General features: G+C 47.9%; 1 protein-coding gene across 3 annotated transcripts in view; it reads right to left on the bottom strand.

The window, feature by feature from the left end:
• The window catches only part of MYO1D (myosin ID), a 166,635-nt gene extending 156,760 nt beyond the window's left edge, over nucleotides 1-9,875 (bottom strand). For all 3 annotated transcript variants that reach the window (XM_074892275.1, XM_074892276.1, XM_074892277.1), the window contains exon 1: nucleotides 9,742-9,875. In XM_074892275.1, coding sequence (XP_074748376.1) covers nucleotides 9,742-9,836 — 95 coding nt within the window. In that variant the 5' untranslated portion in view covers nucleotides 9,837-9,875. The remainder of the gene's footprint in view (nucleotides 1-9,741) is intronic.
• Between the last annotated feature and the right edge of the window lie 2,154 nt (nucleotides 9,876-12,029).

Below are 12,029 nucleotides of genomic sequence, written 5' to 3'. Positions count from 1 at the left end.
GAGTCCTGCCATGAATCTCCTGCAATTTTTATTTCCCAGGAAGATGTAGCGAGCCTTCAAGCGTCCCAAATTAAGTTACACCAACCTTAAATAGGAACAGATCATGATGCTGTAAGCAAATTATTCTCTACCTGAACAATGTCAGATAGGATAGCGTTGGGCCAGGCTCTGTCCAGACCCAAGAGAACATGAACTCCAACGGGCACGGATCCAGTATGGAACCAGGAAACTACTTGAACAGATCAACACGATAATCAGCGGTTACAGCATACCAAACCTCCTACCATGACAAAGCCTGTGTAGGCTTCATAAATTAGACATTTAAGGAGGCGGCAGTGTCTTTGTTGAAATTTATATGGCGTGTTTTCCATGCCAAAGGGAGTAACTGAGGGAAAAGTACATGAATGCTTGTCAGAAAGTTCTCAGACAGACACGTTAACAAATCAGTGCTGTGGGAGAAACTGATAAACATTGGAAGAGATAAGCTGTGTTTCTGAGGTCAAACAGGAAAGAGGCAGAGAGATAGGTGAAGCAGATAAAACAGAAAGCAAAAACAGGTGGATACACTTTGAACCAGCGCATGTGGGAAAGGGGGCTTTGCCAAGGTGTAAGGCAAGAAGTGAGCACAGGAATCAGTGCGAAGGTGACTCTAGGCAAGAGGTTCAGCTCTGAGTATAGCTCAGACTTGGGTCCGATATACTACAAAGCAAATAACAAGATTTGACTTCAAGTGCAAGGGCCTAGAAAGGACCGAGTCAAACGGTCCAGGCAGAACAAGCGAATTGCTGTCCAGAAGAGCTCACTCGCTCCAGCCAACTCACTGGGCGAGGCTGAAAAGATCAACACCAAGATCAGAGAAGACACCTCTGCCTCTGGGAGAGCTGAAGGCACGTGAACAGACACCTCAGCAAGGGGAAAAGTTGGGCAGCTGTGTCCACCAGTACAAAGAAGGTACTGAAAGCAAGAGGAGAGAGAGGAGTCACCAGGGATGACCAAGAGGATACTGTAATTATAAAAATATAGGAGGTCAGCAAGAGGAGAAAGGAAGGGTCAGGTGAGACAACACTTCTTGGACAGACAGCAAGAGTCAACAGTTGACACCCTGAGTACAGCAAGAAACATCCAAGGATGGGAAACGACATCATGGCAGGTAAGCAGCTGTCTAGGGACCACGTCACTGGTTTAATGCCATATTTTCACCAAACGGTACATTTTTCTGAAAAGAATTCTCTGGATCAGACCAGCCCAACAGTCACACTCTAACTGTTCCCTGAAGTGTCACGTATCTCAAGGCTGGCAGGTCAAAGTAGGCAAATGGCAGCAATAGGGCAGGCCACTGCCAACTTCTAGATCAGCAAGGGGTGGATAGCAACCAGGAAAAGTGTGCTGCAAAATGCTCCAGCAGACAGGTAAATAGGACAGAATGTGATAGTGGTGAGACACGAGTATTCCAACACTGTTCAAGGAGAAAATTTAAAGTCTGCAGAGAAGAATTCTCTGAAATTACGGGGGGCAGAATGGAAAGTACCGTTGCCACCAAAAGTTACAGCAAGAACAGATTTGTTATGCCCCAGCACTAGTCACACTTCTGCTGATGAGTCTGAGAAGAAGCAGAGCACTGCAAGACCATCTATGACAACTGGGGTGGGTCCTCCAGCTTATCATTAACAACTGTTTTATTTAAGAGCTCTTTACCCGATATCCCCCTCCTCCTACCTCAGCTTCTCATTGCTGGGCTCTGACAGTATGTTATCTGCTGTCTATCTAAACCACTTCTCACAAACAGAGCAGGTCCCGTGTCACCTTGCAGCAGATGGGCCCCGCACAGGCCTGGTGAGAAGAAATAAATCCCAGGAACAAGAAAAACCTCATTCCTAGCAAAAGATAGAGGTTATCTGAGGAACACCTTAATGGTCTACATTTGAAGAAAAAATGTCTTTTCAACAGGTTAAGTCTATCTAATGCCCCTTTCCCACTCCCAAAGACAGAACAGTCTCCTATCCAAGCTGTTCTCTTTGCATTTGAAAGCACCACAATGAAAACTTAACTTCCCCTCCGGGTGCGTTTAACACCGACAGAAACATCGGTACATGCTAGCAGTAGTGTGAGCTGAGATCTCATCGGATCTAACTGAAAAGTCCTAAAAGGAACAGAAATCTTCTTCTAGAAACTGTATTTCTGCTTCTGGAAACTGGAATTGAGTATTTGCTACAAAGGGACACACAGCTCCCTTATTTAACACTGACAGGCAAACCTGTCTTCAGACATCTGCTTTCTTCTCCCCCCTCTCAGAATTTCTTCGTTCCATAAAAAGATGCAATCACGACCCAGGGACTGAGAAAGGAGAGTGATGATGTAACAGTCAAATATCTAGCGAAATCTGCATCTCTAAAAGGAATTTGAGTAAGCAGGACTAAAGGGGAAATATTCAGGTAGTGTAAAAGCTTGCTCAGCCCAAAAGGAATGCAAGGGTCGGTGGAGCAGTAGATCAATAAAACCATCTACAGAGGTCGATTTTTGACCAGAAGTCAATACAAAGGACTCTTGACAAAAGGAGACCAGAAGACTCATTGGCAATATTAGCTAATACTTACTATAAGGATTTGGCAGATCTTAAACCCAAGGTTTAGCTAGTGAAATTCAGAAGGTGAAGATAACTTCAGTTAAGACGATGCAGGTTATACAAATCATCTCAAACATGTAGTAGTCAAAACCAACAGGATTCCCCTTTACAGTGCCACAAACAGATGCACTGCCCGCTGAGGATCTTCAGGACCCATGTTATTTCATCAGAATCTACAAAATAATTGCAGAGAAGAGGCAAGGATAAAAGCAAAAAGGCTGCTGAGGAATTCCTAAATGAGCAACTGACTTTTTGCAGATATCTGCTGTGTAAACAGCAGAAAAAAAAATTTATTAAAAAAGATGCAATAAGGAGCGCCTCCTGTTGAGCTAATTCACAATAGTTCTGGTCACAAAACTGTAGGGATTTTTCTTCACACCTGACACCATGTGACATGAATGTTCCTCCCCAGCTTGCTGTTAGCTAGCTACCTACAATTAAATTTCGTTATCTCTGCTCTGACAAGTACCATAAATGCAGCTTGGCGTCAGCTGGCAAGCCAGAACCAGCAGGTCTGGTGCACAGCATTACCAGAGCCAGAATGTAAAACTGTAAGGTACCCTGAAAGGCTAATCTCATTCATAAATCTGACCTTGTATATTATTCAACACCCATGTGTTAAAATTATTAAACACTACCTCACCCACATTGCTATTAAAAAGACTACTGTAAAATTTCACTCTGAGAAAATAAGGTATTCATAGATCAGGGGAGGACAGATGTGCAAAAGAAGAGTCAGTGAAACTATACAAATTCAGCACGTATGGAGGCAAAACAAATCCCACACTGGACATTCTCATTCAATGCCTCGCTCATGCGAACGCCGTCAGGAAACACTGAGCCCACCTGTAGCAGCTATCGGTTTCTGTAAGCTGAACGTTAAGTCCCTGCAGAAATTGGAAAGCTGGCCTTGATCCTCCCTTTTGCTACTTGTCTAGTTAGGATTTGCTTTTCAAGTGAGATCGATGGCCTTTTCCATCTATGAAGATCAAGCTGGACCCTGTCCAAGCTCGTAACTCAAATTTTGATGGACTAAGGGGAATTTTCATTCCATTCATTCCGAATTCTGACACAAGACAGCTCTCTGCAAGCTGAGCAATTCTGAAGAAGCCAAGAAGAGCTGACGAGACTTAACTGCTGACCGTCTGAGCAGCAGTGAAGAGTGTCCAGCAGGATCCACAGTGGCAGGCACCCCTCTCTGGGAAGAAAGTAGACTCTTTCCAGCAGCTTTATAATTCAGCGCCACGTGAACAATTCAAATATTCATATCTATTTAAAAGGAGGAAATTAAAATGGCTTAAAGGCATGAAAAGCTTGTTCATTAAGCATGAATATTGCATTACCAAAAGCACAAATGAAACCAAGCATTCACGTAATATTTCCTCTGCCAGGATTAAAGATACTTTACTACCTAGTGTGAAGCCAAACCTCTCCCACCACAACTTCAACCAAAAATATGAATGTTTAAGATGGTGCTCGAAAGATAAGAAGGCTGGTGTAAAAACTTCCATACAATACAGACAGCACCCCTTTGCTCCAACACTTTTAGTAGGATTAAGTCAACAGAAGAGCAGAAAAAGTCTGATACAGATGAAGAATCAAATGCTATCAATGATGCACATCCCAGCTGAGAAAGAATTGTTCCTAATGTGTTTATGAGGACTCTGATCCTCTGAAGACGGAAACAAATTAAAGTGTTTGGTCAGCCCCAGAACTTGTGCACGTTTTGCCAGACCTGCTGAGGACAGATAACAAGGAAATAACCCAGTCTCCAGATCTAGAGGACACTAAGTTGCAGAACAAGAGTTTGGTCTTTCAGAACTGCAGGATGAGTGAACAACTGCGTACTTACACAGAAAAATGCCCTTTTATATCACCTACTGAAAGGGCTGCCAACAACTGCATTATAGCTTCTTTTCAGGTCACTAGGCAGCTATGAAGTCTATACGTTTTCATACCATCTTCAGCTTCTTGTATCCAAAACTGGCTCCACAGGAGAGTGCTGTAAACCCAAGAGACTAACAGCTATTCACACCAGTCATCCAAAACACAAACCAGATCATTTTTAAGACTGACAGATACTACGGACTCAACCCTCTACATCATCCGGAAGATTTGGGTCTCTCTAAAAACCCACAAGGTATAGCCTACACACAACTGTCTCACGAAAATCCCTTCAAGATATCCCTCTCTGGCATTCAAAGCTCAATTCCCTGTTTCAGTTTGCTACAACCTTTTTATAGGACCACAGCGTACGCCTCACCCTTGCCTGAGCCCCAAACACTTATGGAAAATTCTCACAGGAGAACCAGATTTTCTTTACAGATTCTTGATACCAAAAATATAAATCATAACAAATATTACCTTTCAAATGTATCTGCAATAAATATGAATTTACAACTGTTGCCTTAATTTAGGATAGCTTTGAAAATGCTGGGGTTTGCACTGTAACAAATAGTTGAGAAACAGTAGAAAAAACACTTTTGCATATTTTGAACTAAATGCAGAGCTGTGTTTTTATTAACTGTTGCTTTAAGAGGTCAGAAATCACAACGTGTGCAGGGAGACAACTGCAAGGACTATTCAACTGTAGTTCCTTGCACCACATCCTCAGGCTCGGGTGGGCTGGGATGACCAGGAACTACCTGAGCAGCAAGTACAGCCTTCCACATCGGGTTTCATGTCAGAACTAGTTAAAAAAAGATGAAAACAACCCATAATTCATATTACAATCATTACACCTTACCATGTGCCTTCACCATCTTCCTTTCATGCATCCCTGAATTCTTTAATGACTACGACAAAGACCTGTTATGTTCCCAGGAGGGGATTTGCACAATGCTTATGAAAAAATGAGCAACTCGCTAGAAATCAGGAAAAGATGAGTCAAGTAGCACCTGCTCACAAATTAGACGTGAGAACAGAAAGACCTTGAGCACACAGCTCATATGGGACTACCCCAAACGCTACCCTGCTGCTGCGATATACAAGTCTACTTTCTGTTGGCATTTCAACGTGGCTTTTCACTGCCAGGTGATTAAGAGGCTTTGGGTTTACCCACAGTCGGGCCCTCACATCATCTCACAGCGGGAATCACGTCTCACTCTCCTTTTGAGACCTTGTGAGGAGAGGCTAGGCTGAAGTTATTCCTGAAGTTATCACTGCAGAACAAATAATTCAAGAAATCAAGCTACTGCTTTGCATGCCATGGATACCATTTTTAAAAGCTCTTTGTTTTGATTTGTTTATCAAGATAAATGTTAGTTGTACAGGATGGTACAATGAGTGGTCTTTGCAGGATAATACAAGAAATCATATAGAAACCAGAGCATTTCATACTTGTGAAAAATAACCTTCTTGCCCTCGTCCTTACAAGGAAGTAAAATAAAAATTATAAATTTTGTCACTCGAAATTTTTATTATGGGGTGATGAAAAATGAGGTGATGTACAGTTTTGTGTTTCTCTTATTCAAAAGTTCACATCACAAGTTTCACCTATGCCACGATTTCTGCAAAACATTAGCAACTCCTCCAAGACCTCTGCTCCCTTTCCACAAGCACCATCTCACCCCACCTGCTGTGGAATAGTCACAGCCACGTTAAGTCAAAACCACCCACTGAAATGAAAGTGTTTTAACAAGCCCAGAGCAGGACGTTCTCCCTTAGATTACAGGCGGGTGACACTCGGAGTACAGCTAAATACCAGCCCCTGAACGCCAGTGAGAGAACCTGAGAGCTGTTTGACATTAGCAAGATTCCCTGTTTTAAGGAGTCTTCCAATTCATCTTACGTCCTCTGATAGGAACTGAAATGCCAACTACTACTGCAGTAATCAACCTGCCCATAAAGGTCAACAGAGAACTGATTAAAGGGAATGCCAGACTATCTGCTGAAGTGCAAACTGCTCAAACACGGCGGTTTACAATAATTCATACTTACAACTACTTAAGGAACAATTATCTGGAGGTTTGCTATAAAGAAACAACGCTAGCTACTGAGTCCACACTAATTGTTCCAATGCTCCTGCTTTTTTTTTTTCTTTAATTATTGTGATGACTAAGAATCACAACCAGACGCTGGTACAAAGCCCACTCAGAACTAAGGAATTCAAGGACTGGATGACTTCTATTTACAATTAACATGTAACACACAATGACTGCTTAAGCATCCACATGAAACGGCCAGTTTATTAAGTAGCTGTAAGACATGGCCATCAAAAAATACTAACGCTATGCTATCCCTGCTGAATCACTACGTGAACCTACAAACAACAGGGCACGAAGCGCAGGGATGGGAAATGAGGTGGCAAGTTCACACTCCATCCTACCTACCCTGGCAGGTACTCGCATCGACAAACAAACCAGCCGCACTAATCCAGCCCATGTCAACACCACTAAATTCAAATATTGAAGTAATGAAAAGTGCAACTTCACCATTTCTCTTTTTCCCACTAGAGACATCCTTGGGGAAATATCCTTGCATGCACTGAAACTGGTATGATTTCAATTCCACCCACATCTGGGCTCACTTGGGAACTAAATCCAGCACAACCCGTCTTGGGTCAGCCAGTGACCCCGAACAAAAATAGCTCTGGCAGAAAGCTGGATTTATGGAATAGGGTGGAGCCCATCCAAGTGTAAAGCGAACAGACCCGGCACTTGAAGTTAATGACGGAGAAGCAACAATTTCTCCGTTCTGGTCTGTGCATGACAAGCATAGAGGCGACTCGTGCCATCTATGCAACATGACAAAACACAACATGACATAATCAACCCTTGAACAGGTCAGAATCTCAGTTGTAATTTGGGTCTGACAATTTAAAATGTATCAGCAGCAAAAGTTAATTACTGTCTCCAAAGTAGTAAAAATAAGAGAAGCAAATGATGCTTGAGAACTGTAGTAATGCCAGCAGCGAGGCTGGGTCAGCAGGCCAGGGCCACGGTGTCAAACAGGGCTCAGCAGAGTTTAGCAGTTTTACGGAACTACACTTTTGATAAATTCAAACTAGATTTCCCAAACATCCCAGAGCAGAAAAGCCTGAAGTCAGAGGATGACAGCACCAAGGTTAGAAAAATTAACGGTAAACTTTTTTAACAAAAGATTACTCTGCCCACCGCACAAGACAGCCTTGAAGTGCAGGCAGAACCCTGCCTGCAAATTGCAGATGACAGCCAAAGTAACACATGCATTCTCATGCAAAAGAAACTGGAGTTTGAACTGGTGTCACAAGGAAAAGCCTGGTTTTGAGTACCAGTGACCAAGGCACTGGAGTTAAAGGGACACTTGATGGTGTATCAGACACAGCAGGGATGTCCAAACATCCTCAGGCACAATCAGCACGCAACAGGACAGAAAAAAGAAAAATCAACCTACCTATCAATTTTAAGGATCCAGAATTGCTAGCTTGTTCTACTCATCCTCTTTCATACAAAATTAGCAAAATCTACCAGTGCAAGGCACCTCTCAATTAATTAATTCCTAAATTCAACCAACATGCTATCTTGATTTTCAAGTTATCTAACAATCCGTTTCAAATACTTCATTTAGATTTCTAGTACATATTAACCAAAGAAAACTCCAAGAACAAAATGCTACATGCAAGTTTCCTGCTAATTACAATGACTTTGTTTGTAAGCCCTTTATAATACAATTAGAGTGTCATGGCATGCACAAATGAGAAACAAATTTAAGCACTTAGAGACACTGCAAAATTTATTTAAATCTGACATTTCCTCATGTTCAAAGCTCAACTATTCACAGTATGTTTTTCTTAGCATTTAAGCACAAAAGCCCTCTCTACCCAAATAGAAATCCAAATTATAAAAGAAAAAATAGTATCAAATACGCCTGTTGTTAGTGTCTCTCACGCTGCCAGGGTCTGAGCTCTGACCTAGCAGCACCACAGAAGACGGGTACACCCTGGTAGCCAGTTGTGTAGCACAAAGATTCCTGAGCATTCAGTGGCTCATGCAGCCAGACCTCAAAACCTACAGATTTCATCCAGAGCAGACATCACAATTGCCTTGAAGAGCTTAATTTTCTCCTTCCTCACTAGTTTTATGCCAGCTGAAGAAGCTTTGCTCACCTCTCTTCCCTTGGCTATTGCCAGAGCCGCTCTCAGGGTGCCTCCAACAACCGCACAGACCTGACAAGTTACTGATTTGAACCACCGCCGGAATGCAAGTGGCAGGAGAGCAGCAATCAGTAAAGCCCGAGCAAAACTGGGTGGGGGGAAACAGCCAATAAGTCACATTTTTATCCCTTTGGTAATTATTAAATCCTTGCACAAGCAGGGCCAAAAGAGTTTATCTGGAAGAGCTCACATGAATCTTTTATAATGGAAAGTGAAAGACAGCCGCAGACTTAGGGTCCCCCCCAGCTGTCCTCTATCAGTGCCGCTCAGGATTTAGTTGTACTTCACAGAGGGAACAGGGATGAAAGCGCAGATCTTCCCAAAGCCCATCGCGTCTAGAAGGGAAATAAAACCATAAAGATCACGGAACGTTAACGCAGCGAGTCTGCGCCGGTGGACGGCTGGAACGCTCCTATGGGGCTGGAGCAGCCTTGGACTTGGGAACTTTTATTGCTGTTTTTTTTCATCTCAACTTTGCACACATGTCAGCATAGGCGAGATACCTGTTAGAGGGGAAGCGAAGGAGTGCAGACTGAGGCAGATGAGCGGGAGAAGAGGGAGGTTTCTAAAGGGTGACAGAAAGTCCCCACAGACCCAAAGGCAGGGCTTGGTGCTCCCTGCCTGCACCCTGCGCACCCTCATACTCCCTTGGCTCACCCCCGTATCCCCACTTCATAGAAAACTCCCCTCTTCGGGCCGGGTTTGCTCCACTCTGGAGCTCGGTCAGCTCTAGGGGGGCAGCAGGCAGGGCCAAGGCAGGCTGAGGGGGTGCTGCCCGCCCTCAGCGCGGGGCCGGTTCAGCTCACGAAACCGGCACAGCGCGCCCCCTCCCCTAATTGAGACGGGGCGGGGGGGGGAAAGCGGGAGGACGAGGCCTCACACCCCTCACACCCCCTGAGGCAGCGAGGGGGGGGGGGGGGGCGGCAGTTCCCCCGCCCTTCCCGCCCCTCACACCGGCCCGCTCCCCGCCGCGCCCCGCGCTCACCGCAGCCGGAGGTTTGCCATGAACTCGGCCATGGTGACGGCGTCCATCAGCACGAAGTCCGCTTTCCCGAACTCCAGGCTCTCCTGCTCCGCCATGGCGGCGACAGGGACGCTCGGGCTCGCGCTGCCCCGCCGCTCCCCGGGGCGGGGGGGGGGTGTGTGAGGGGGGGTGCCCGCCTCGCGCCCGCCGGGCCCCGCCTCACCTGCGGTGAGGCGGGGCCCGGCGGGTGCGGGGCGGGCGCCCCCTGGCGGCCTGTGGGGAACACGCAGCCCCCGCCCGCCGGCCCCGCCCCGCGCGGCCTCGAGCAACAGCGGCCCCTGGCGGCGAGAGGCTGCGCCCGGGACCCCCCCACAGCACCCGGGGGACCCATCCTGCACCCGGGGGAACCCCCCTCCGGGATGTGCTGCGGGCGTGTTCTGGGCTCCGCGGACCCCCTGCGCCTTTGGCAGCCGGTTCCTCCTTCCCTGCGGTGAGCGAGAGGGGAGGAAACTCCAAAAAGGCCATTGAATGACTCGAGCGTGTCCAGAGAAGGGCAACGGAGCTGGTGCAGGGTCTGGAGCACAGGTCTGATGGGGAGCGGCTGAGGGAACTGGGGGGGTTTAGTGTGGAGAAGAGGAGGCTGAGGGGAGACCTCCTGGCCCTCTGCAACTCCCTGAAAGGAGGGTGCAGAGAGGGGGGAGGAGTCTCTTGAGCCAAGGACCCAGCGCCAGGACAAGAGGGAATGGCCTCAAGCTGCGCCAGGGCAGGGTCAGACTGGCTCTTAGGAAGGATTTCTTTGCAGAAGGGGTTGTTGGGCGTTGGAATGGGCTGCCCAGGGCAGGGGGGGAGTCCCCATCCCTGGAGGGGTTGAAGAGTCGGGTTGACCCAGCACTGAGGGATCTGGTGGAGTTGGGATCTGTCAGTGCTGGGTTAACGGTTGGACTGGATGATCTTCAAGGTCCCTTCCAACTGAGATGATTCTGTGATTATGTGAAAGTCTATGAGCAGATGGACGTAGGGACACACTTCGTCCTGGGTCGTGCTGCAGGTCTGTCGGTTTGCTCATCCTTGGCCCAAGCCACTTGGGTCCTTACACCAAGCGGGGCAACATCTGTCAAGTCAGTGGATCACCTGTGGGGAGACACAAAGGGGACCCTCAGGCCTTGGGTCTCTGGCCATCGTGTATCCATACATCCTGCACTCGGGAGAAGGTCCTTCAGCCCTGCTGTCCCCAGCCCTGTCTGCTGCAGGGTTGTATCCTGCACCCAGAGGAGCCGGCCCCCCCACCCCAGTACAGGGTGCTGCGGGGTCACATCCTCCTCCTGGGAAGATCCCCCCTACCTCAGGGCGTTGGGGGGAGCCACAACCTCGGGGTGCTACAGGGTCACATCCTGCACCCCGTGGGATCTCCACTTCCCCACCCACAAACCCACCCCAGGGTGCAGCAGGGCCAGACCCCGCACCCGAGGGACCCCCACCCCTCTCCACAGCATCCTGCAGGGCTGCACAGGACGCCCACCCCCACCCTGAATCCTGCAGGGCCAGATGCTGCACCCCAGCACCCCCACACAAACACCCTGCAGGGCAGGGTGCTGCACCCCAGGGAGCCCCACAGTCATCCCGCTCAGGATGGGGCCCCATCCTGCACCCATTGGCTCCCTTTTACTGGACCCCAACACCTTGCACTGCAAAACATGGTCTTGCACCCAGGGACAGCCCCCCCCCACCATAGGGTGCCACTGGGCAGGGCCAGATCCTGAACCCAGGGAATTTCCACTCCAGGATCCCAGTGGGCAGGGCCAGATCCTGCAAACCAGGGGACACCCACCCACCCCAGCACCCTCCCAGGCAGGGCCACATCCTGCCCCCAGCACCCCTGAGTGCCTTTCCAGACCCTGCTCACTCCAGCATCCCCAGAACCCCCCCAAATAAATACAGAATAAAACCACACAAAAAATCCCCCAGGAACACCCAGATGCCCCAAAGTCCCGTACCACAGCAGAAGGGGCTGCCTCAGGTTAATTACATTAATGATACTAATTAAGGCAACAAGGGCAGGGGGAACCTGGGAGCAGGCACAGCCACACCTGAAGGAGCATTTTGGGTAAGAATTGCTGGTTTGGGTGTGGGTGCAAGGCAGCACGGCCATGGCCATCCCCATCCTTATCCCCACCCTTGTCCCTGCAGCCCGGTGGGTCCTGATGGGCCACAGCCCCCAGCTGAAAGCAATGAACCCCCCTGGTTATAGGCAGCAGTTCCTGGTTCCTTACCTGCTTCAGGGGGAGGAGGAAGAGGTTGGGGGAGCTCTT

Source organism: Strix uralensis, chromosome 22 (assembly GCF_047716275.1).
Source record: "Strix uralensis isolate ZFMK-TIS-50842 chromosome 22, bStrUra1, whole genome shotgun sequence".
In the NCBI taxonomy this organism is placed as follows: domain Eukaryota; kingdom Metazoa; phylum Chordata; class Aves; order Strigiformes; family Strigidae; genus Strix; species Strix uralensis.
The sequence above is the reverse complement of the archived record's forward strand: the minus strand, read 5'-3'. Positions and strand labels throughout refer to the sequence as shown.